Genomic DNA, 27,739 nt, shown 5'->3' on the forward strand with positions numbered 1-27,739 from the left:
CCTATGGCCAGTTAGCATCTAAACAGGCAGCAATATCCTCTGTGAAAGGGTCAACTTTAAGGCAGTCTGTATTCACGTCAACATAACAATTTCTTTCCTAATATATAGATAAATCAAACCAACTTCAAATAATATTCTACCAGGAAAGGACAGCAATGGTACAATGGCAGTTCATAAAAAAAATAATACCATATACAATAAATTAATCACCCAGTGGACCAGACTTATAAAGGTCTTTATATCAAAGGGCAAGCTGAACCATTTTATTGAAACCAAAATATAAAACTAGTTTCTGTTTAGTAAAATTAAGATTCTGTCACGGTACCTTTCACAAAAACTGCAGTTTTACAAAGAAGACCTTGATAAACCAGGATTTATGTAGCAAGTTCTCAGGATCAGTATTCCCAAGCAGCTGCAAATTCCACCTCCTGTGCAGCTGGCTAAGGAATAACAGGGGCGATATGCTCCTGCTATCGAAAACCTAGTGAGGACGGGGTGCTGTCTAAATGCATTATAAAAAACGAAATGCCGACAACCAATTGCACATCATTTACAAGCGATACATGAGGTATTGAATTTAGTTTATAAATACTACTGCATTCCTGTTTGTGATCAATGAAGACTAGGAAGATTGTGATCTATGGTGTTTCATCTAGCCAGTGGTGCTAACCGATTTTTGAGGTGAACTTTTTCGAAATTAAATAGGTACACACAAAATATTTGAGTCAATGTTTACATGAAAATATTAAATGAATATTTACATAGTCATTTACATAGATGTGTACGCATTTACACAGAAGTGTATGCATTTACACAGAAGTGTATGCTTCCAGGGTATCAGGAAACCCAAACATTGTTATGAAAGCCAAGCATAGATCATAAGACTGGCAACAATGGAGTTGAAGCCATTCAATTCAGACAATGGATATTGTTTGTTGACCAATGCATGTATTGGACAGCATGGTATCCAAACTCCATAAAAAGGAGGAAAATAACAGCTTTAGACAATGGCCTCTTACCATGCTAGACACTAGATAAACCGTGTCCAATGCAGTCTTTGAACAGTTTTTATTTTCATCTGCTCCCCTTATAAAGTTGTCTTTTATGTTTATGAAGTTGGAATTTTAAACATCATTCAATGCAGACAGTGGTGGACGATTGTCTTAGTATAATGCTGTCATCGGATGACAAACTGTCCCAAGTCGGCTTCTGTTTATAAATTGGCAGCACTAATAAAATCTATATCCCCATTGACAGATGAGTTTAAAAGGATCATTCGTTAATAAAAGATTGACAGAATAGTTATTACATTTTATCAGTTGCTTTTCAACACCAGTTAACCATATGATTAGTTTCTAGTTAATCAATGTAATACATAAAAATGTCTACAACACCTATTCTGCTCCAAGGAAATTCATGATATTCAGTTCAGAAGACATAATTTAAAATTAAGCAAAGGTTGAGCATTTCTGTAATTGATTAAAATAAACTGGTTAATCTAGCAACCTTTTAGACACAATAATTGATTTAGGTTCAACAAATATATTTTTATTAGTGCAGTCAATTTGTAAAGCGATGCAGACAACATATCATCCATTGTTAGCACTGGATGTCTGAAATCACAAGTTATCAAAAATAATGAGTTTGTACAGGGATTTGTTCAAAGCTGAAACAAAAAAGTCTTGAAAAAACAAACAGAGAGCACTGAAAAGCTTTATCAAATGACTGGAATGGGGTGGGCCATTGTTCAAAGCTGACATTTTAATAACTTTTTTGGACTTTTATATCATGTTATCCAATGCATGGATTCACCTAGACCAGGGGTTCCCAAAGTTTTGGTGATGGAGGGCCAATTTCCAGAGGTTGCACAGCAGGTTGTAAGAAAATGTACCACTCATGAAACCGAAATATGTCCGAAATCATACCTTTTTGTTTTTAAATTTGGAACGTATATTACTACCACTGCAACACCAGCAGCTTTGAAATGTATTTGTATTTCCTCCTGTGTCTTGATGCCACAACAGGCTTAGGTTTGAGCACCAATATCATGCAGTCACATCGTACATTGTCCTGGTCACAACAATTAAAGACGATAATACCGAAATAGGTACTCTTCAAACTATACCAATTAAACTCTTTTGTGGGTTATTCTTCACTTGTGAGGCAGAATGCATCTTGACTTGTACAACTAACCACTTCACTGAGAGCTGAATGTATGTACAGTGAACTCCACTTAATTCAAATCTCTGGGAACCATACAAATAGTTTGAGATGTGAAAAATTTGAATTAAACAAATTATGGAAATTGCCCTATGGTGTGGCCCTTTACAGCTATTCCCTTGGTAAATGTGCATAAATTAAACACAGACGTTACTGTATTTTACCTTGATGTTTTTATTTATGTTTTCTTTCTGAAATCAACGAAATAATCACACATTTCTATTTAAAGTGCAGCATTAATTATTCATGAATTATCTGTCACTATATTGGCGCTTTTTATGCAAATACATACGATTGCTACATAACATCCTACCAGCTACTGTACTGTAACCTAACTGTAGTCTTATTCAGAAACACTCTACAAAAAAGAAATGTAACAGTAACAATTTTAAACTATAGCCCACTTCCCTAACAAAAGATCCAAGTTGAACACCAAAAAGTACAATACTGTACAAAGAGCATTTTCTCGATGTAGTTGAAGCCGAATACAGTTTAGCTCTTAAAATAATAAAATAAAATCTACAACAGAAAAAGTGCCTGAATCCTGAACCGTAACGTTTCTTGCAGTCGCTCTGTTAACATTACAGAAGCTAGCTAGCTACTAACGATATTTGGATCCATCCAAATATCTAATGTTATTTGGATGGTACCTTCACATCTTGATATCACAGTCTTTGAGCATCTTCCCCCGTGGAAAGCGATAGGAGACGTCAAAATAATAATTTAAGAAAAGCAGAAGTGTTTTTTTTCTTTTCTTAGGAGGTTCCATATTATTTTCCTTCAGCACAGCAAACCTACTGTGCAGGCACCATTTTTTTTTTTTTTTTAAAGGGACACATATAATGACTGTAACAACTTAATTTAAAAAATTGGCTTGAGAGGGTCCAGATTTGATCCAAAACATGTAAAAAAGGTATGTTAGGGAATTTTTATGAACTTTGATTGCTGGGTATTATTAATTTCCCCCAAATTACATACAGAATTTTTTACGAAAATTTTCAGAAAATGTAATAATAAATTAAATGGTCAGAAAGGGGGGCTACATTTGGCCTGCGATCCTTCCATCCAAAGCCAGCAACAGACACATTTGTTTTTACATTTTTACAGAAGGATAAATGTTGAAATAAGGGAAATACTTTGACTTCAAATTTCTGTTAATGCCATTTGTTATGTGGTGGTATTGCTAAGCTGAAATGTCTCCAAAGGCCTAGTCCATACCTGTGGTAGCAATGCAGTCAAATCCCACAAAGGCATAAAAGCAGGTGGCTGCCCCCGAGAGGACTCCTGAAAAGCCAAAGGGCATGAACCCCCCAGCTCCATACTTCCACGCCTTAGACTCTTCCTCTGTAACACTGGACACAAAACAAATACACAAGCACAGTGCACAAATAAATACATACTCTTACTGTTTTGCTGGTGTCTAATTAGTATTTTGTTTTTATTATACACACTTAAAAGGTGAAATGTTGGTTCCATTGATCACTTCCTCTTCAGTCAACTGCCAGTTCTTTATAGTTCCCTTCACTAGCCCGGACACAACCACAAAAAGCAGTACCAGGATATTGATGCAGGTGAAGACTTTATTCACCAAGGCAGACTCTTTCACACCGAAAGCTAAAAGCCCTGGAAGAGATGGTAAGCCTACTGTTAAATCACCGATACTGGTTTGTGATAATGCTGTTACATTAAAGGTATTTGATCAGCCTGCATTTCTTTTCTGATGGGAATTACTGAGACCCTTATATTGATGTGACACAGCCGTCCGAAATGCCATTGTATCAGCTATACACTATGTTAAAATGTTAAAGTATTCTTATTTAACTATATTCTGTATACAAAACTACAATACAGTAAACTGGCAAAAAAAAAAAAGCTGCATTGGTTTGTGGTGAGAGTGAACTTGTTGCCTGTTTTTATCCCACAGTCTAAAAGCTTATTAAACATCTTGGTATCCACAAATAGATTGTCAGAATGTATGACCGCATGCCTTAGTGATAAAAATTCAAGACTATTTAAATCACAGGCACTTGTCTAACATGCAAAGCACACTCATTTGGGGAGGATAACATCATATACTCTTAGATTGTTAATATCTGTAAAATATAGCCTACCTCAGAAATTAATGCAATCCAACAAAAATATATATTATGTAAGTGTTATACAATTCATATAAATATTAATACAAATACCATTGTTGCATCACTTTTTTCAAGTGTAAACTGTATGTACTGCTGATAAGAGAAATGCGTATGGTGCAATGTATGGATGAATGTTACTGTAGCTGGTCCTGTAGCTCTCTTTGAAAAGGATTACTGATTAAACTGCCATTTTTTTAAAAAAATCCAGTAGCATTTGTTGAACAAAATGTAATCATAATGTTTAAAGAAAACCTTTAATCTATGGACAAAAAACCAAAATATATAGAATGAGTGTCATTCATTATCACATACTTTGATACAGTAAGGTAAAAGGGTTAACATAACCAGCAATTCCATCTCATACACAAACCTCTACCATTACTACCTGAGCTTACCAACAGACACCACACGACATTGCACTGGCTAGGAGCCAAGGTGGCATGTGCCAATACTAAAGGAACAGCACCAATCCCACGATTTTGTGCAATAAATCCCAATAACAATCTTACCTGTTAAAACAAGGATAATGACTACAGAAAATATATCAGGGTAGTCTGCTAAGATTCCAGGGGCCTTCATTGGCATGTATACCCGGCAGAAGTGTTCGATGTGTTTGCCGATGAGCTCATCAAAGGTAGCACTCCACGCCCGAGCTACACTCGATGTACCTGAGGAAAGAGAAATGGAAATATTTGTAAATGCAAGCTGTTTATACAGGAATCTTTTTTTCTCCCATGCTCGGTTCCATCTTTTGTTGAATCCATTTGCGTGCAAAACTCACAGAAAAACCTGTAATGGTTTGAATTATGGAACTTGTCTTTTCTTGTGTTGAAAAACTTTAGGATGCTTGCTTGTTTAAAACTAATTCAGAAATACCTGATTTTTTCAAGAACAATGCTGGACAGGTTCATTTTAATACTGGTGTACCAGCTGTACTTCGATATGTTAGAAAACTCCACTGAGGCCACAGGCATACTCAGATCTTGAGTTTTATAAAGTCACCACACTTGCTTTTATGTTTTTGTATTTTTTTAGAAATGTGGACTTCTATGGAAAGAGGGGGCGAATGCTGGTCATAAGCAACCTTACATTCCTTTATAGAATTTTAACTGTTTCATTACTGAACCCAGCCCTTGTGGTTGTACGGGCGCAGGTGAGGAACAGGGGGGCAGCTTCAAAGACTTAAGCAGTATGCAGCAGTAGGGTTAGCCTGCCAGCCATTGCATCTCCTAATGAGTAAATGGGATACATGTTCTTTTGTATTAAGGGGAGGAGATGTTCAGGGGTGTTTCCTGTGTGCTGTGCATTCCATGATTGAAACCTGTTCTATTTGTGGGAAGTGAGCAGTGGTCATAGTCTGTCAGAAATTCCTCCTGGCTTGTTTATCTCCAGCTATTGCACTTGTGAGTGTCTGATGGGATACATTTAGGGAGATATGTTATGATATAGGTGTGCCCTGACATATTATAAATATCCAGTAGTGTGGTGTTGAAAGATATGATAAAGTAAAGGACACATGAAAGCACTGAAATGCACTAAATCTTTGTGATCCTCAGTGGCCTAATTAAGAACTTGTGTATTGTTTATTTTCTTACTATTTCTAAATTCTAAGTCCTATAGACTTTCAATAACAGGGGTCACAGTCTCTCAGTAGCAGCCAAATGACTGACTAGTATTCTACAACCTATTGTTATGAAAAATGCGTAATGATTTTAAATACGTTAATTGCGACTGTTGTGCAGCAAAATTAATCATTCCATAGTTAAGGTAGTTTTAGATATGGAAGTCCCCAGCTGAGGTTAACTTCAGCTAGATGTTAGTCATAAAACAGATGTATTGAACACCTGCTGGTGTATTCTACGAGCAGAGATTTATTGCTCTCCTCGTTAGCATTAGTTAATACAGTCTGCCATAGTAAGTAAAGCAGGCAGCATTCTGAAAGACTCTTAATGGTTGAACCACTCCGATAATGTGTACAATCTTGTTGTGGTCTGTGATGTCAGAATTGATAAAGTGATGTAATGAGCATGTGTCAGTATGAGAGAGGCTGGGGGTACATGGAGAAACACTGGTGGACTTCTAGATCTTTAACAAGGGCCAGTAATTTGAAGAGAATGCCAAAACCCAAAAAGAATACATAAATGTTTATTGGAGCAGATTACTATTAAACATGACTTTGTTATTTCCATAGCCCTGCACTCTCAGTGTAAAATCCATTTTAAATTCAAGGAGTATTGTTGTAGCAAGTTTTCATAACCAAGCAAACCATACATAGTAGTGAAGAATACATTATTTTTTAAAGCTGGTTTAGATAGTTATGCTGCCATTACCCAGAAAATAGGTGATAAAATTCAGTTCAGAAAAATGCTCCAATAAAATCCAGGGATGGCTTATCCCAGTAGGGTACAGGTTGATCCAATGAACACTTAAGTTCGTTGAGCAAGACTTTCCATTTACAATATTTTCATAATAATATTTACAGTATTGTGGTTTTAACAATAACATAGTTCACCACAGATTTCTGTGTAGTTGCATTGGCTCACATTCTTATACAATACACAGATATGGAAATGAAGATCTGATATATGCCTGACATCATTTTCATTATATGGAATTACAGAGAAGCCTCCTTTGCACATACTCACCTATCACATAGGACAGAATCAGATTCCAGCCAGTGATGAAAGCCCAGAGTTCTCCGACAGTCACGTAGCTGTAGAGGTAGGCAGACCCAGTCTTTGGTACTCTAGCTCCAAACTCTGCATAGCAGAGGCCGGCTAGGACTGAGGCCAGGGCAGCAATCAGAAAGCACAGGACGATGGCAGGCCCTGCATTCTCTCTGGCCACGGCTCCAGCTAGGACATAGACACCTGCTCCCAGGGTGCTGCCAACCCCAAGGGCGATGAGATCAAATGTGTTCAGGCATCTGGACAGGCGGCTCCCCTCATCATTGAAGTCTACCACTTTGATACGAAGGAGCTGTTTCCCAAAACTGAGAAGCGATTTACAGACCATGTTGCCAATGTCAGAATTCCCTTTATAAACCTTAATTGAAATGAAAAAAAAAAATCCATAAATGGGGTTTCTTTATATCTCTCTTCACCTGATTTTGAACTTGCTTTAAATTTACCTGGGGAATACAAACTGCCCGCAATTGAACAGACTTCCTAATTTTATTCAAATAATGTAATGGCCAACCTACACTCTCTCTGTACTGTATATTGGGGGCCACCTGTAATGGAACCTTAGGGCTCTCCAAAACTTTTTCCTATTGAGGGTCCAAGACACTCAACTAAAAAAAAAAAACTGAACTGAAATTTTGAGGGCCCCAACAGAGACTTCATGTTATGGTACACATACCTTTTTTTAAAATTATTTATTCAAGTTTTGACACTAACGATTGAAAAAACACTAAAGCAACAATCAGAAGACCAACCATTCTACTAAACCAGGCACCCCCCCATTGCTCTTAATATTAAAAAGAGACCAAATGCTCCAAACCTTATCAAGCATTTTAATTCAGAAATCATAATTCATGTTTTGGCCTCACTTATATGTCTCTGCTAAGTTTCCCAAACTAACTAACTTGCTTATTAAATATTACAAACTATTGTATATATGCTCTGTTCATCGTGCCAGAACACTAAGCTCTAGAAAACTGGGAAGTGAAGTCCTGCTTTCATTACAGTCCTTAAAACTGCATCAACATTAATATCAAACTTAACTAGACATGAGCTAATTTTTTTTTAACATATTTAATACGGCTAGTAGTAGTGAGATTTAAATGACTGCATTTCTTTCTTTTACTCTATAGCTACAGTCAGAAGTACCACTAATTCTGCCAATAACTGAAAAGCAACCATTAGACCCTTAAAATTTAGCAGTATTGTATAGCTAAAAGGACAGCAAAAAAATTCCATTAAACTTCTGAGCCATTTATTTGTTAGCAACCGCTAACATCTTTTAAACACAATTTTTATGCCTTGGAAGCAGTCAGAAAGAAAGCCTGAAATGGATTTCTCCAAAACAAGCAACTGACACAGGCACATGAAAGGGGCAAAACAGTATAAATTTATTATATAAATAATAAACAACTGCAAACTTGAGAGTCCCGACAAACCACGACTATGTAATTGACGCGGGTCCCCACATCTCCAAGATACAATTCAAAGTTTTGCATCACATTCACCTCTCCTAGGTTGGCCAGAATGTACCCCGATTTGGATCCAACTTGTGATAGGTGCAAGTAGGCTCCTGCCACGCGGCCCACATGTTTTGGTCCTGTCCTGACTTGTCCCCCTTCTAGACAATTGTCTCTGAGACTCTCCCAGACCCTACAGCTATCTATCTATCTCAGTTCTCTAATTGCATTATTTGGGGTAACACCTAGTGATATCCCTTTGACAAAGCTACAGTCTGACTCACTGGCCTTCTCTACCCTGCTGGCTAGACGTCTTTTTCTTATGTTAACGAACTTAAACTTCAATGTCTTCCTGTGACAGACATCAAATGATTCTTGGTGTTAGATCTCCCTCCTGACCTGGACACCAGCACGTCCCTTTTCATGGGAAAACTGTCTTTGCACTTTAAGCACTAACTCACTCACTGTAGGAACTGTGTATGTGTTTTGTGTTACGTGTTGGTGTAAACTGGACTTTTGGTTACGGGTTAAACCCGGGGATTACAAATAAAGTGATAAATCACTATATCACTTTACACCATTTATTATTTACAGTTGTTTGTCATAAGGCCCTGGACATTGAAACTCAATAAACACCCTTTCACCTGTAAATCTTTGTCACTTCCCACACTTCCCTGTGCTATTACTGTGTTTCTGCGCATGCGCTACAACATAGGCCTGTGCTCAGAAAACAGCACTTTTCATAATTAACAGTTTGTACTGTTATAAATTTAACAAGGTAGCCATTTTCTTAGAGACCTTGAGCAATTGTAAAATTTACTTAAAAGTTTTGATTTTTTTTTTTTTCTGCAAAAATCAGCAACACATCATCATCAACTGAGGCATAAAGAACCTTCGGCAGCACGATCGATTGTAGACACCCCTCACGTGATTGAAAACGTTCAAATATAGGCTTCAAAAAGTTTAACTGCCAAACCAAATTGACAGTTCAATTGACAAACAGCTCATTTACTCACCTAAGAATTGACAGATTAATTTATGAATTTATCAATATATTGTAATAAATGTATAAATTTATTTCCTCAGCTCACTGCGCACCAGCGACCCCTGTGGTCTGGCCGGGTGCCTGCGGGCTCGTCTGTAAGCTGCCCAGAGCTGCGTTGTCCTCCGATGCTGTAGCTCTGGGTTTGCTGCTTGGTGGACCTCCAGTATGTAAAAGGAGCGGTCGGCTGACGGCACACGCTTCGGAGGACAGCGTGTGTTCGTCTTTGCCCTTCCGAGTCAGCGCAGGGGTGGTAGCGGTGAGCTGAGCCTAAAAAATAACTGGCTATTCGAAATTGGGGTGAAAATAATAAAAACAATTGGTGACTACTAAATTAAATAAATTAAATAAATAAATAAATAAATACTATAAAATTAAGACTTTGTTACTTATTGTGACCCCCAACATTCTCTGGGACCTTCAGTTTTTTTAGTTGAGATTCCTGCACCCTTAATGGGAAAACGTTTTTGAAAGCCCTAAGCCTAGGGTAACTATCTTTCCATTTTTAAAAAAAGCGGACATCACACCACATCCACACACCCACACCCGCACACACCCTGCTTGAAATGATTATGGGGATTTGCAAGCAGTAAAGTGTGAGAAAAAGATTAAATATTTATAACAATCAACACCAACAAGTACTCAAACAAAAAAATGCTGGAAAGGAGTGAAATGCAAAATAAAGCAGACTATATTTTAGTGTAGTCCTCAAACTTAAACGACCTATAAAAAAACATGCTTGCACAGTGGAGAGTTGAGGGAGGAATGTCGACAGAGAAACAAGGACATAGCGAGCTCTGATTGACTAGTAGGGAGATCTAAACGGTAATGAACAGTGAGGAAGAAAGATTTACAAGAATCAGAATTTTGCTGTCCAGATAGTGCTTCTGACCGGACATTGTACAAATTCCCTTAAAACCGATGTCCGGTCGAAAACCAGACAGTTGGCAACTCTACCTGAGCCATGAACTGCATAGAACCAGAAAAATCACAAGACCCCAATGTGGCATCAATCATAGAGTAAGTACCTGTAATTTTTTACATTCTGACTTTTTACACTCTTAAGCTCTTTTCAAAATAGCTACTCTAGTGCACTGGGGTTTGAGATCTGTCCTCTAAAGGTCACTGCAGAAAGAGGGAGTAACAAAACGTACCTGTTTAACAATGTGGGCAATAATCCATACACTATCAGTACCCTTGAAAGGCCACTTTAAAAAGAGCATTGAAATAACTTTAAAAGTGTAAAAAGTTGTCAGGATGTCAATGAAAAGAAAAATTACAGGTACGATATTTAAACAGTTGTAGTAACACGTAGACATGTGTAGCGCTATTTTTCGGAACCCCGCTACTTAAAGTGAAGGATCAAAGCCATGGGAACAAATAGTTTCCCAAACACAGAAAAAATAAAGACAACATCTAAAAATTGAGATATATGGTGCTGGTGGGTTTACAAAAACATATAAGCTTACTTAATAATAATATAGTTTGTTTCACCTATAGGATGAAACTTATTGACCTTTAGATAGAAAAGTTATTGGCTTACTCATTCAATATTTGTATGATCTGTATGATCTCAATCTTAAATTGAGAATTCTTTGAACTTTTAAATGTCTCTGTTCCTGGTAGGTCACTTCTTATAGTATGTCTTAATGCAGCGTATGTTTTTTCTTTATAATTGCAAGTTATTTATTTACAACTTTTCAAATGATATAATACAAGATAAAACAGAACTGCCAATGGTTCTAGAATCTAGATGTATCCTGGATATCTAGCAACCTATGAAAATGGGTTCACAGTATACTGCAGATAACCAAAAATAAATGTAGAATGACCCCTGAAATCTATCAAAAATCTCCTATTAAAACAGTGTAAGAATGCTGCATGCTGATTGGTCCATCAGTGTTCTAAGACGTTACAATATCCAGCACAACGTCACAATTAGAAACAAAAGGCAAATCACTGCACCTGTACTTGCCACAAATTTAAAATGCAATTTAGCCAATTTTTATCTTCTAAAAATTGGCCTGCATGTTAAATTTGCAGGATCGCAGGTTCGAGTCCAGGCTATGTCACAGCCGCCCGTGACCGGGAGTTCCTAGGAGGCAGCGTACAATTGGCCAGGCGCTGCACGGGTAGGAAGGGCATAGGTCAGCAGGGGAATCCACGGCTCAACGCGCAGCAGTGACCCCTGTGGCCGATAGGGCGCCAGCGGTCTGCAGTGGAGCCTCAAGATCTGTGTTTTTCTCCGGTACTATAGGTCTGGTGGTCTCGCTGTGGATCTGCAGTGTGTAAAATGACGGACTGGCAGGAGCACGTTTCGGAGGAATACGTGCTCCAGCCACCGTTCCCAGAGTCCGGGGGGGGGGGGGGGGGGTTGCGAGCGATGAGTAGAGGATACAGACAAAAACTGGGCATATCAAATTTGTAAAGAAAAACCAGGGTAAAAAACTGGAGATGATTAAATAAAATAAATAAATAAATAAATCAATAAATAAAACATCGCCAACAAAAGATGTGACTGCCCGAGTAAACATCAATATGACTGGTAGTTGAAGGGTTTCGTACTAGTTATCCTGCAACGCGGACGTTCTCCTCCTCGATGGGTTGCATCTTAAATTCGATGCAATACGGTACCTGCTGTCATGAATGATAGTGAAGTCATCACTTTTGAATTGTTTACTGCAGTAATATATGCTAGTAGATATGTTATATGTATAAATGAACACACAAATACTGTACCTATTCATTCATTACTAAGTGAGAGCACAAATACCAGCCCAACTGGGAGTAATTATTTTCGATGGCCTTTGTGGTCCCTAACGTTTAATATATTTTGTTATTTTATTGTTAATATATTCCAATATCTGAATACATTCAACTTGTGTTTGTGATACAGCACTTGACTTGCTTGTGACTGCTGCCATTTATTTTGTCTTGCCATTGCCCCTAGTAAATGATGCTTTATTCTCAATGGATACCTTCCTTGCTAAATAAATAAATACATACGTATGACAGATTCAGTATGGACAGTATATAACAGAAAAAGCATAAAAGCCGGACATGAACAAGCATCAAAATTACCCAGAAAATTAAAAAAAGAAGAAGAAGTGATAATACTAACGTTTTGACTAAACTTGTAAATTTGTAAGAGCACTGTCTGGAAGAAAGAATTGATGCACTGCTGAGTATACCTGGGAACAACCTTGCTATACGTATAAATATTATCACTGGTTACAAGAGTGATACATATAAATAACACGCAGATCATAATATAGTGCAATAATTATAGAACGCATGGATGGAGTACTATGTAATACATGTTCAACATCGTATTAGCAATTACATCATGTTGAGCTACACTGTAGTGAATTCATTGTACTTTTCCTGCAGATGAGAACACAATACAAAAATTTGCAAAACATTTCAGAGGGAAAAAACTATTTGCACACAATAGCCTGGCAAAAATCTTACAAACTCTGTAAAAATAAAAAACACTCCCTTAAAAAACATTACAAACTTCTAAAAGGAAAACATAACACTAAACAAGCATGTCCCTACAAAGTACATCTCCTCTGTTGTTTTGAGGTTACTTGAATTAAAATTGCCAACACAATCTTCTTACTGTATTACCAATCTGCACTAAAAGAGGAACACTACACATTTCTGGAATTATCAGCTAAAGTGAAAAAAATAAAACAACTAAAAGCATAACAAGTTAAAATCTTACAAAAATGTAAAAGGGATCCCAAACATGCTGATACACCACGCTTTATTCTGTATGATTAATTAACGTATTTGTTCAGAATTCAATCATAACGTCCTGCTCAAAATCGCAATCTATCACAAAAGGGCACACATTGGACGAGCAAACACTGTTTTCTGTTGCATCATGCTAACTTTCTAAGCAGTAATATCCAAGTATTGTAATTACAAAAAAAAAACAAAAAACATATACATATCAAAAACATGTGAATACAATGTTTAGCCTATTATCTAAATTAGTCCAATAAAGTATCAAATACAAAATCAGGACTATATTTGTATTAAGTGCAATCAAAGTTAAAACAATCCGAACCTGGAGAAAAATAAACTATTACAGCGCAACCATGGTTATTGAATTAGCTAAAAAAAGCAATCAAATAGGGCTGACCTAAACTTAGTTAATCATCTTTGCATGTTTAACTCTAAGACGCTAATAACAGTAAATTGCATGGAAACACAAAACCATGGAATACAATGGAATCAAAAGTACCAAGATTCATCTGAACCAAGGAGTATATTGGCCTCTTGCATACTTACAAAATAAATGCAGCTCTTCACGTACAGTAAGAGACACCAGAGCGTGTTCCGCAGTAATGTTCCACTACAGAGAATGCGTGTTACACCCCTACAAATAGCAAATTACTGCATCACATGTCACAGGCATAGCAGCTGCTCAAGCTGTCACAGTTACTGCAGCAGTTATGCCTGCCCCCAGAGCCCTCTTACTGGTAGATCTGTGGGTCAATCACTTCTCCACGAACATATCCTTGAGCAAAACACTTCTATTAGTCAACACACTAGAAGTCGCTTGAAGCAGCTTTTCAGTTTGTTTTTACCAGTGCGGAAACATAAAGGTCACTCATGTATCATTACTCTATACATACAGTGCATTTCGTTCTTTTCTTCCCACCCATGCCACCAGTATTTAGCAACTTATCAATAATACTAAATAAAGACAAGCCTGCATGCTCAACCACCTGTACTAAACAGCTGTTACAAGCCAGTACATTTCAGATGGAAGTGGTTGAAAGAGGCACCTTGAATGAACAGCCACATGATGTTTTGTTGGTGAAGGTTCATTGAATTTCACTATAAATGGGTTCTACTTAAAAAAAAAAAAAAAAAAATCAAATGACAATTTTCGTCAACTTCATAAACCTGCCAAAATGTTTAATTTTACATTTAAATGCTGTTAGCTCTGAAGAGACTTGTTTGACTGAAACGTGTAATTTGCACCAGGAAAGGTATTACACAATTAATAGGGATTATCTTAAGAATTCTTAAACACCCTTGTTTAACTGCAATTGTACATTTTTACTGTAGCGCTACTACAAAGATAAAAGCAGTCTAGCAATGATTCTTCACACAGCAAATCTGTAAAGGGCAAAAAGGAAGCAAAGTAAATCTTTAACTGTCAAACACAGTGTGAGGACTATTTAGAGTCAGCATTCCATTTTCTAAAACACAGATCCACCTTTAGAAAAGCAGACACACTATGTTACTATTAATTGCATGGCTTAGTTTAACAGTTGTATTAACAATTAACAAGAATAGGGTTTATGTCAGGGGTATAATACCAAATCTATCAAGCAATGGGGAAAAGAGCTGTTTGCATATTGTACAACTATAATGTTTATACATACAAAAATCAAAAATACAAAAAGAAACTAACCACTCATGTAGATAGTGGCTATTAGGGTGAAAATATCTTTTTTTTAATGTTCACAAGTAAACATGCTAGAGTATCTTAATTGAAGCTTTACATATAGTGGACATTTGGAGTAAATAACTGAATCCTATGATTTAAAAAAAAAAAGGTTTATTAAATTAACTAGTTTTATTAAACTAACTTGGCATTTTGTCGGGGGTATAATATAATGATAATGTCTCACCAGAGTGAATAACTTGTAAACAAAAAAAGAACTGTAAAGAGCTGTACCATCCATTGGTTAAAACAATGTGGTAGTAAAACGGTTCATTTCTTCTAGACACCATCTCACTGAATATTTTGAGGGAACCAAAAAATAAAAAGACATGTCAAAGGCAGTGCGGTCTGTATCACTGAAATGGCCATAAAAACAATGTGGCAGCCAAATAGTTATTTTCATTGGACAGGTTAATGGAACCTTGTGTACCAAACATCAAACCTTTGCAGTCCTATGTCGGACCATGTCTGGCATTACAATTTTCCCATTTCTGTTCGACTTCATCAAAAAGACGTCATGCACAGGTCTCTAGTCATTTTTTCTCCAAAAAAAGTAGAGAAAAGCTTTCAATGGCCGAGTGAGACCGATAGGAGCAGAAAAAAAAAGTGGAGGATCTGAGCAATATACAGACACCCTTCACCACAGACCTAACATGGACATAAAAAACAAGATAGCTGCTTCTGCATCCAGCACTCAAAATAGCTTTTTGAGATGTTATAGTAATAAAATAATAACTTGGATCGCATTTTTAGGATTTATCAGTATGCACTACTATGAAGAGGGATGTGATAAATACAGCAAACAAGGGGTGGAGCTTGGCTAGTAGTGACTGTAGTACTGCAGTACTGACTGAGTGTCCTGTTCATATGCTTTACCTTTTAAACCTGTTTTACTGTAAAAAAAATACTTAAACACTGCGTGTGTGAAAATAAATTGGACCTGACGTGCCTGACAGACGCTGAATAAATGGACCACTAGAATCATGTAGCAGGTAGGGTTTCCATAACCTTCCGGAGGACTTGGAACTGGAATTGATTAAAAGGGAACAGGAATTGGGAATTGATTTTAAAAAGGCACTGGAAATGGAAGGCACACTGCATTCATTACTTGTCGTCTTCTCGAGTGGGTGGAAAGACTGTTTGCATTTCCAGTTCATTTTTTTGTGACATTTTACAAATCACATGTGATATCAATCTCGTTTTTTGTTAAGATAAAAACCAAAATTATCCCACACTTTTGATTGAAACTTCTTGTATAAGCTTCTTTGTTTTCATCGGACATTTGTTCTTTCGTGATCACCCTTAGCATTTTTATTTTGTTGTATGTTTACAAAAGTGTTTGGTGGCAACCTCTTATCAAGTTCACAGTGTATTTCTCACACATGCTTTGCTGTCAGTCCCACAAGCGAGTGCAAGAGAAAGTATAGTATTAACTTTATTAATGGTAACCACGATACCAAGGCAATTGCTGTCTATTGAGCTGCACAATACTGCTAAATTTAAGGGTCTACTACTAGTTACTTGTCAACTCTTGGCAGAATTAATGCGGCCATTTAAATCTCCACAAAACCAGGCAATCGTATTAAATAGGTTTAAAAAATGATCCCCTCGAGTTAAGTTTGATATTAATTATGTTGATAAGAGTTTGAAGGACTGTAATGAAAGCAGGAGACCACTTTTCTAGAGTTTACTGTTCTGGCACGATGAATAGAGCATGTACAGTTGGTAATACTGAAAAAGCAACTTAGTTAGTTTGGGTGGGGGGGTGTCTGGTTGAGAAGAACGGTTGGTGTCCTTTCATCTTTACAGAATTTTGCTTTTGTGGATTCTTTTGCTTTTTGTTCTTCATTCTTTTAGACAGAAAACACATTCTGTTTGTGGCTTTTAATGTTTGTTTTTTATTGCTAAAAAATTGTCAATTTATTAAAAGAATAAAAAAAAAAGATGTGTACCATAAAAAATTAAGACTGTACTTTATTGGGTCTGCCAACATTTTTACTGGACCCCCAAAGTTTCCTCTGGGACCATCTTTTTTTTTTTTTTTTTTTTTTTTTTTTAATTGAGACTCCTGGACCCTCAATGGGAAAAGGTTTTGGAGTGCCCTACGCCGTACAATTATAAGCATATTAGAAATCATTCAATCTGATCGATTCAGTATCATCAGTCTATCAGCTTGCAGCCCTAGCGGGCTTCTATCAGACAGTAGATACCTGCTAATCAATACTTTGCAGTGACAAAAGGAACCAGTCCTCTACTCACAACTGCCAAAACAGCCAATCACAGCCTGTCAGGTCACCTGGAGCTCAGTATCTTTTAACAGTGTTGGAACATTTTATTTGGATATAAATTAATTTTTGGTCTTAGAACACAACTCACACAATGGGTTAAATTCCTACTTGGACAGTACAAACTAGAAGCAAAACAGGTTTTCTTAGGAAATTACAGTTGATTGGTTTAAAAGCTGGCTACTTCAAAAATAAACTGGATTGAACCAGATGCTTTGAAGCTAAGGTTAGGACAAATGGGCAATTAACCAAGTGAGAAGAGATTTGTGTCTTTCTGATTGGTTTAAGGAAAAATCATGATGTCACTGAGAGACTGCATTTAAACTGAGAATACTGAAATGTTCTAGGTATTGCGCTCATCCGTGCTTGGAAAGAGGATACCTGCAAACTGTTGTCACCATGTAACCTTTAAGATGTCTGGTTGTAACTTTGCAACTCTGAACTTTTATCTTCAATAAACTATACTTATCTGAAAGCCAAAATAAGCAGCTTGCAACTTCTCTTTTCCTTTTTTCCTTTTATGCCTTAAATTCAACAAACAGCAACAAACCGAGACAGTCAATAACATTGCTCCATTCATATATCTGGCACTAAGCAACTCTGACAAATATAAAGTTATTTGTTTAATAAAGTAATCTAATTATGTATGTGATCCTTTATGAAAAATTTCTCAGTGGAAGTGTACCAAACAAATCAATAAAAGGTCAAGGTTCTAGGTTTTAAAATGTTTTATTTTTTTTTAATTACTTTTTTTTTTTTTTTTTTTTTTTAAGAAAATAGTGCATACTAGGATCTGCAGTCCCAAGCAGCACTAGAGCACCCGAGAGGCACTGATCTGGATCAGGGTTCGAAATTAAACAGCACTAGAATACACAACAGGCACTGATCAGGGTTCGAAATTAATGGCAGTCCAGTGGTGTATAGAAAAAAAATTGCAACATCAGTAACCCGGAAACTGAAAAACGGCAATGATCGCAATCTCTATTAGCTGAATTACTACCAAGGCAGTGTCCATTAGCTGTTTCACAAGCAACTGAAATTGAGGAGCCAATAATAATAGGGAATGTGTGTTCCATGAAGGCTGTGCCCGCCTGTCGGAGTCAGACTTCAGTCTTCCAGTCATTATTTGCTGTTCAAAGTGCGACTCAAACGAAATGGAACTGAAATGTGACTTGTGAATGTTTGTGATGAGGCTACATTTTTATAATACTGCATTTTATTAATTTGACAATCCTAAAGTGTTGTGTTTCACCACCTTGCCAGAATTTGTACGAAAGAGTAAGAGGATATATATGCAGGATATATATGTTACCGCCAAAGTCCAAAGTCAGCCAATGACGTCAAGGACAGGGCATTGTTGTCAGAGCCCAAAAGCAACAACCAATGACAGCACTGAACGGTTATTGAATGCATTGGCCGACATATATATATATATATATATATATATATATATACACACACACACACACACACACACACACACACACACACACACACACACACACACACACACATACACAGTACTAAAAAAAACAAGGTTCAGCACAGCTTTTGGCATTTTTTGTCATCAAGAATTATGCAGTCTAGATTAAAATGCACATGCAACCCAAGCTGCCAAACAAGGATCTCTGCCACCTGAAGTCTGTGTTTCAGATTTGGGAAGTGAGTTCTCTTGCTTTCCATGCTCTTTAAGCCTCATATCTGTTATTAGCTGCTGTGTTGTTGCTATTATTTCACATAATTAAACCTGTTACAGTGTATTTTGTCACTTTGTTAATTAGACAAGACAATGGGAAGAAATAAAAAATAAACAGATTACATTTCTACTTTTATGTACTGTGTATGCCTGAAAGAGTACAATAAAACCAGCCGACTAACTACTGTAGGACATCCTTTGCTTTGTAGTTAATTCAGTGGGGTTTGTGATAAACATTTAATATCTGAGTAAAGGATCTATCATTCAAGTTATAATTAGTAAAAGTCTTTCTTGTGTCTTTCTCCACTGCTGATACAAACCGTCTCATTCATTTAAATGTGTGATATCTTTTGCAAAACGAAACACAAAAGTCAGTCTGCTTCAGTTATTTGGTTCATATGCTGTTATTTACCAGATGTTTTGTGACCATTTTTAGATCACTCAGAAAAATGTAGGACAACCAAAATCTCTAATGGACCACCAGATATTCTTGACTGATGGTCCGAGTGGCCACCTCCTGAAAAAGTTCATTTCAATCGCTGCTGGATGCAAGTTAATATATTTCCCAATATCATTTACACTCAGCTATTCGAACTAGAGTGATTCACTTTATTCACATTTTCCACAACAACTTGCTTTGACAGGAAACTCGTTAAGTGAATTAAGTCATTTAAAATGAGCGACTGCTAAATGTGGCCAGGACCATGTAAATTTGCAGTATCAGGAAATCAGTCTAATCCAAGTTTGTTTTACAGGAATTGATTGTATAATGTTTGTATTAAAGACATTTAGCACCAGTGATATGACATGCCAAACTATGAGATTACTAACAGATTGTAATCCCGCTTTGATAACTTCTATAGATTCGTGTTAAGCAGCTTTTTCAACAAGCAGCATGTGACATAAACAAACAGCAAGGATGAATGGATTACAATACCATTTATGGGTAGAACATTGTCTGAATAGTAGATCTTAGTAATGTTACATGCTTTCTTCGTTTATCAGTGATTATTGTCCCTCTAAAATTGGACAAAATGAAGGATTGTTTTCTTTTTGCTCGATCCTTCTGAACTCTCAACTTCAGGTTGACCCTCTTAAGTCCCCTGAGAGTTGAAGGGAACTCCCACATTCCAATATATGGGTTCTAGTGTCAGTAGTGTTACACTTCAGGTCCAACTGAATTTCAATAGGGATGGAACTACTTCATATATTCTCCTATAATAGCACTCCATGGACTGTACTAGTTGATCTGGTCACCATTTTCCTAGGTTTACTGAGATGACATCATTGCTTTCGACATGTGCAGTTTAACAGAATGAATTCAGATGTATATTAATCACAACATTCACAGTGGGTAATATACATTGTTGGTCAACTAGATTTCTGTTTCACTGCTTGCTTTTATCATCAGTTCACACTGATGTGGCTTCTGCTTGATACGCCCTCAGAGCCCATCATTTATGAGGTATTTGTGTAAAGCATAAATACAATAAAATCTCATTTTGAACCTTTATTTTGGCAAAGGGTGATATTCTGCATTACCTGCCTTTTTTTCCTGTTATCATCATTTAAAAGTAATAAATTAGTTGGTGCAATGTAGTGTGCTTTTAGATGTGAAGAGGGTTTGGTGTTCTGGGCATTTCTGGGGGTAAATGTTCCAGTGCACAAGGAGAAGATTATGGGTAACAACAGATTTTAACTACCTTTGTCAACAGGTCTGTGAACTTTCCCAACAGAAAAAAAAAACTAATTTATTAGCACCACTTCAGTAAACCCCCCACGAGTTCCAGATCCAAGCCTGTGGAAAAACAAGTATAAATACTGCAACTAATCTCTTTGATCAAGGTGACTGATTGCGTAACATACAAAGCCAGGAGTTTTATAGCTGGAATCTAAACAGCACTGTCCTACCAGTAGCACTGTGAGGCACATTCTCTACTGAAATATCCAAAAGGAACCTGCCAGCAACCCCAGGCTAAATTAAGAAGTGGGCAGGGAGGGGGAGCGTCACATTTGAACCAATCACATCGCAGCAGGAATACTTAGGCCAGTACACAACACAGGTGACATCATAAAGTTTCCGATGTTACAGTGCTAATGTAAAAAAAAACTGCAGCACCAAAATCAACAACCAAATGGAAGTAAAAGCTGTGTGCAATCAGTACAGGGTTCTCCTCAGGCTGCCCGACAAAGCAGCTGAAAATACCAGATCCGCCCATCTTGCACATGCTACTGTGCCTTTAACAGTAAGGCTTGATTGCGCTTCTAACGGAGTAGATCAGTTGCGTGTTGCTGGGTGTTACATGTTGACACAACGTTTAACCAATCAGAGTGTTGAAGGGACGAGTTTTCTGTGTAAAGCAATTCGAGAGGCTAAAAGATAAAAAATGACTGCTAAAAAAAATAACCAATTATTTTCAATGCAAAAATAGTGACAATGAATGCAGGGGGTCAAAATAAGCTGGCGATCGGTGCAATCCACCGCTTAATACTATATTTGTGCTGGCTACCTCATTAAAAAAAAATTAAGATCATTTTTGGGTATTATCATTAAGTCCATTTTTTGTCTAATTATTGTATTGTAAGGTGATATATAGTACGTAATAGCTATACATATGCACCCAATATGTACGCAGGTGCTTGTGAGAGCTAATCGGGGTTCACTTATAGAGGCTGTACGCCTTTAAGAAGAATGGCGTGATGGGATATCAGCTGATATACAAATGCTTAAGTACAGAGGTGCTGGATTATTACAGCAAGTTATGAAGGTGACCAAACATGCGAGTACTGTTGTGTTAAAAAAAATGGTTAAAATGAACAGATGCATTAAAAAAATGTAGAACAGCAAAAAACAAAAACAGACGTGCATTAACAAAATGCCCTGAAAACTCAACATAAAGAAAACAATTTAAATGAGCAATAAAAATCCCCGAACTCCAGTAACCCTGTGTTATCTTTCCCCAGTCAAATCGTAGAGTGCCTAAATAAGCACGGTCATTTACCATAATAAAAAACAGTGAAAAAGAAAATGTAGAACATAAAAAAGAGCAACTAGATACAGTCAACGAAAGACAATGCGTTATTCAAATTCTGTCGTATTATATATTTAAGGTAAGGCAAGTTTATTTTTCCGTTAACAGTGCTCCCGGCATGTTCTGCCACCTGGCTGTACAGAATTCCTGGGGAGAACCCTGCTGTAAAAGCTGTGCACAAATACATATCAGTGAAAGGCCTAGGTGAGTCAACTGTGCAGATAGCATTGCAGAGATGCTGCCATCAGCATCATTTTCAGATTGATTCCAAGCTTGCTCCAAGAGATTATTCTTGTTGCTGCCTGTGATTAACTCAGTTGCTGATTAAGATGATACAACAAAATGTGAAAAAAGATCAAGGGGGTGTAGACTTTCTATAGGCACTGTAGATGTCACAATAAGTGTGTTCCCATATATTTTTATGTTGACAAAACAAGTTAACTGTCATTAAACTCGGCTGCCCTGTAATATACATATGTGTGGATAAAAGTGCCTGGGGTCTGCAAAAAAAAAAAAATACATTGGGAGAAAAAGGAGGAGAAGGACATTTTTACCTTACTTTGGTGATTTACTGTATGACAGGTGTTGACTTTTTTGTTCTACATTTGAACTACAAACTAAAAGTGAAATGGTGCTTTTGGTTGATTTACTTTTGCTCCACCAATACCCTGAAAACATGTAAACTATCCTTGCTGTATAGAGTCAGGCAATTCTCATGCTTTGCTGATAACTTGGCATGAGGAACTACCATTCCTCACAATTTCAGAACGTTAGGTTACCTACCGTAACCCTGGTTCCCTGAAAAAGAAGACGACCACCACTTACATCGGTATGGGATATGCCTGACCTTCGGCAGCACATGAGGGACGCACAACACTGCCTAACCCAGAGGTTAGCGGTGAGAACTTACACCCTCAAGGACTTTTGTGCCTACAGAAGGCAAGGCAGGGTCTACCACATTAATATGGCAGAACCTGGAGAAAGTATGCAGCATAGCCAAATGTCGGACATCGAGGCACCTTTGAAAAGGGCCCAAGATGTAGCCAACCCTCTAGTGGAGTGTGTGGCTACCCTACCAGGCGGGTACAAGCCAGCACCACCATACGCAGTCGAGACTGTGTCCACAATCCAGTGTGACAGACTCTGCTTAGAGAGAGGCTGTCCTAGGGTCCATGTCCCGTGACAGACAAAGAGTTGACGCAGAGCTCTTGTCCTATGCACGTAGCATCTTAATGCCCATACTGGGCAGAGGAAATTCAATCTCTCATTCTCCATATAAGCAAACGGAGGGGGGTGAAAAGACTCCAGTTCCACAGACTGGTTAATGTGGAAGGCTGTAATCACCTTGGGGTGGAAAGCAGGGTTGGTGCGCAGCGACACCCTACTGCCATCCTCCCAAATACACATGCAGGAGCTGTGTACGGACAGGGCCTGCATCTCACCGATTCGCTTAGCGGAGGTGATAGCCAAGAGGAAGGCTTCACAGAAAGATAATTCAGCTCTATGGAGTGTAAGGGCTCAAACAGAGTCTTCGAGAGAGCCTCTAGTACAATACTAAGGCTCCATTCAGGGAGAACAGTGCTTTTAGGAGGGCGTAATTGCCGTGCACCTTTAAGGAAATGGCCAGCCAAAAAATAGAATCTATGGGGGCATGGCATGCAGTGATAGCCACTAAATACAACTTCAAGGTGGAAGGCGGTCTTCCAGCAGAGAACAGTTCTTGCAGAAACTGCAAAATGATTGGCACAGGGCAAGGGGTCATGGTTCCCAGCCAGACACTAAGCTTGCAAATACTTCCACTTATAGGTATACAAGGACCTAGTGGAGTCTGCCGTAGCGCTCTGCATCATTCCCACAACCGCGTCTGATAGCCCTAGGGCCAGACCCATAGCTGGAACCTGGCCGGTTCCAGGTGCCAAAGAGCCTTTCGCCTGACTGAGATCCACACGAAGTGGAATCTCCTACAGCTGGCCGTGCAACAGCTGGCACAGGGTCGAGAACCATATTCTCCTGGGACAGTTGGGAGCCACTAGAAGAACTGACGCTTTTTCTAACCGGACTTTATCGTGAAAAGCCAGGAGCAGCGGAAAGTGTACAAAAATGCTTTGGGCCATTCATGCGCTAGGGTGTCTATGGTAGCTGAGTGGACCGCCTAAGCGGTGGAGGGAGTACCACAAGGGACAATGCGTCGTCTCTGCCGAAGCGAAGAGATCGACCTGCGCATTCCCGAACTTTCCCTAATGTGCTACACCTTCTGAGGGTGGAGTCGCCACTCCAACGGATACGGCCCGCTCCTGGAGAAGAGATCTGCTGCCCAGTTCACCACCCCAGGAATGTGAGTTGCCCGTAGGGATAGCAGATTCCTCTGAGCCCACATCAATAGCTTGAAAGCTATGCGATGCAATCCCGGGGATCAGTACATGTGTACCGCTCACCACTGGAAGGAAGTATTGGAGAGCAAGGAACACCGTTTTCAAGTCCAGCATATGGATCCAGTCCAACCAGGATCCGCTGACTCCTCTGCCTTTCCAGACCACTCCCCAACCCAGATTGGAGGCGTCTGTCATCCCCACTTGGCGGTTCAGTATCATTCCCATTTGCACACCTTTGCGCAGGTGAGAGGGAATCCTCCACCAGCGTACGGCTGCTGAGCATGCATGGCACCCAGTCAGCTGACGGTTTCTGTCCTGTTTGGCATTTAGGTGAAATGCACTGAGCCGTGCTTTCAGCGGGCACATACGAAGCAGACCCAGCTGAATGGCCAAGAAAGTTGCGGCCATCAGGCCCAGTAGTTTTTGGCACAATCTGAGGGTGACTTGCGATCCTTGTTGAAACAGGGAGAGGCACTTCTGTATAGCTGCAACCCTGTCACCCGACAGGTATGCGCGCATTGTAGTGGAGTTCAGCTGGAGCCCCAGCTACGTGGTGCACTGCACTGGTGTAAGCCGACTCTTTGCATCATTTATGGTGAGGCCAGGCCTGACCACATTCTCCGTCACAATCACGTGTTGGCCAGTGCTCCCTCTCGCGACTGGGAACAGATATCTGATCCCCTGCAGCCGTAGGGGAGACAAGATAGCGTGTACGCACTTTGAGAACGTACACAAAGCTAGGGAGAGGACAAATGGCAGCACAGCAAACACCTGTGCTCTTCCTTGAAAGGAAAAGCGCAGGTGCTTTCTGTGCTCTGGACAAATGGGAACATGAAAGTATGCCTCCACAGTGGTGAACCAGTCACCCGGTGAACTAGAGCAGGTGACGGTGCGCCAGCATTCGGAACCTCCTTTAAGAACCTGTTTAGGAGCCTCAGGACTAAGATGGGACGAAAGCCGCCGTCTTTCTTGGGTACCAGAAAATACCTCGAGTAGTACCCCTCTCCGTAGGAGACAGGGTCTACGAGACGAATGGCTCGCTTGCACAGCAACATCTCCTATGACAGCTGGCGCCTGCGCCCGGAATAAGGACCGACGGGGTTCCGCCGCTGGCATCCAGGGGACCTGCAGGAAGGCTGCAGCATGTCCCATGAGTGCCGAAATGGAGCTGGACAGCAGGATGGTACTGGCTTCTGAGACTCTCAGAACCATCTTCTTCCTCGGCAAGGGTCTCACCAACTTGCATCTCCGAGGACATAGAAGCCCCATCACCCGAGGCTGCTATGGACAGTGTGTCCTCCTGTACCAGCTGGGACGACCCTTCCCATCCCTCCTGCACTCCCTTGGGAGAGGGGTGGTATGGCGATTGGGGCTGTGGGACCAGGACAGGGGTCTGTGGTGCCTGTCTAGGAAAAAGCTCCAGGACCTGGGTCATCTGGGCTTTGAGGTCCATGATGTCCCTCGCCTGCATAGAGCGCTTCACTCGTCTCGCTTGTGGGTGGCTTGCGCAGTGGGAATGCCCGATAGGGATTCCTGGGACAGGTCATCTGGGACGTCCCGAGCCGTTGATGGTCCGGCCACGGAGGACGCAGAGCTTGCCTTTCTGGCTCTCTAACCGGGCCTCTTTCAGTCGGAACTGAAGGGCCTCACAGATGCTACATGCCCCGTCCTTCTCGAGGGCCATGGTGGCATGTGGTACGCCCAGACAGCACAAGCAGATGGTGTGCTTGTCCTCCTGCGGGATGCTGGCATTGGCCTGGCCTTGTGCATAAGTACTGGGGCACTGCGTCGAACACTGGTAAGTGTCAGCATAGTGTATACAACCATTAGCGTTGCAGCAAGGATATTAACCTTACACACATTATGCCAAGTACCCTGTTTACACTGGGAGCTGTGCAGTACTGTGAGCTATACACTAGGTTGGGCAGTGCTTACACAACTAGCGCAACGTGCATCATGTGCTCTACTTGCACTGTGCATCCCAAACGCCATATGCACTAGGTACCATACACTACGTGAACTGCGTACCGTGCATAATCACACTAGGGTGGTAGAGGTATCCACACGTGTGCATACGCGCACTGTGCGTCCAGAGTACTGTGCACACCGAGTACTGAGGCCACTAAGTGCACCACGTGTTGTGCAGTAAAGTATTGTGGGCGCCGTGTGTCGCTTATTTTAAGCACCTGTGCTCCAATATAATAATCTCACGGGCTATGCGTGCATCGCGGCACCGCAGCACCGTGGGGCCATCTACCATAACTGTGTGGTCAACACACACGCCTGGTCAGCGTGTAGCATGTTCGGGTAGGGGGGGGTGGATGCAGGGCCGAAGCCGCTGTGGGCAAGTTTAAGCAGACAATAACACAGGAAAATAGCACATTGATTGTTTATAAGGCCAGACTCACCGAAGGTGGTGGGTCTGTGTGGCTGTCAGGGTATACTCGACAACGGGGATAAGGCAAGGCCTAGCCCCGTGGAGGAGATCACGCTGGGAAGGTCCCTCAACAACGGGGGTATGGCAAGGCTTAGCCCCGAGGAGGACACGTGTATTCTAGGAAGCAAAAGAGAGTACAGTGTTTACAAGGCCTGACTCACCGAGGTGGTGGGCTTGTGCGGCTGGCAGGGTCTACTCGACAGAGGGGATATGGCAAGACCTAGCCCCGAGGAGGACAAGTGTACTCTAGGAAGAAGACCAGAGATAGTACACTGTTTACAAGGCCTGACTCACCGAGGTGGCGGGCCTGTGTGGCCTGCAGAGGCTACTCGACAACGGTGATACAGCAAGGCCTAGCCCAGAGGACACGTGTACCCTCAAGAAGAAAAGACAATCATTCGCGGATGACTGAATAGGCAGTCGCTCACATACAACAGAGATAAAAAGTGAGCGGCCTACCAAGCAAGCGAGGAGGCTGCTGAAAGACAGAAAGGACTGTCTTTTTCTAAGTCGTTGATTCCAGGAAAGCGGCAGGCCAGCTTTCAGCACGAATGCAAGGGATATACAACAGACTCGATCGACTCGAGAAGCTCTTTCCTTATCCAACTCAGCTAGGCACTGAGGTCTTACTTTACCGTCTTGAGAGGTTAAAAGAGGAGGATCTTCCTGCGAATGATAGTTTTATTCCCTCTGTAGGCAGGACCGAGTGTGTCATCCCAGGAAGGGGCCTTTCGGCAGCTCTGGTATAGAAAGCTCAGCAATACCTACCGGAAGGCAGGAATATTCCATACCAATCTAAGTGGTGGTCATCTTCGAACTGAAAAGGAACTTTTATTTTCCATTTTCTTTAAGAACTCTGTCACTAAGCTGTATGCTTTGGGTCGTTGTCGTATTAGAAGTTGCTAATCA

General features: G+C 39.9%; 1 protein-coding gene across 3 annotated transcripts in view; it reads right to left on the bottom strand.

Annotated features, from left to right (window-relative positions):
* Nucleotides 1-27,739, bottom strand: part of LOC121327849 (high affinity cationic amino acid transporter 1-like) — a 50,240-nt gene that overhangs the window by 15,199 nt on the left and 7,302 nt on the right. For 2 of the 3 annotated variants that reach the window (XM_041272113.1, XM_041272112.1), the window contains exons 2-5: nucleotides 7,004-7,403; nucleotides 4,868-5,026; nucleotides 3,672-3,843; nucleotides 3,439-3,572 (exon numbers count right to left, since the gene is read on the bottom strand). In XM_041272113.1, the coding sequence (XP_041128047.1) occupies nucleotides 3,439-3,572; nucleotides 3,672-3,843; nucleotides 4,868-5,026; nucleotides 7,004-7,373 (835 nt within the window). In that variant the 5' untranslated portion in view covers nucleotides 7,374-7,403. Of the gene's footprint in view, nucleotides 1-3,438; nucleotides 3,573-3,671; nucleotides 3,844-4,867; nucleotides 5,027-7,003; nucleotides 7,404-13,840; nucleotides 13,915-27,739 lie in introns of those variants that run through there. The other variant, XM_041272115.1, reaches the window with a different exon arrangement.

The sequence above is a fragment of the Polyodon spathula genome, chromosome 15, assembly GCF_017654505.1.
Source record: "Polyodon spathula isolate WHYD16114869_AA chromosome 15, ASM1765450v1, whole genome shotgun sequence".
NCBI classification, from domain to species: Eukaryota; Metazoa; Chordata; class Actinopteri; order Acipenseriformes; family Polyodontidae; genus Polyodon; species Polyodon spathula.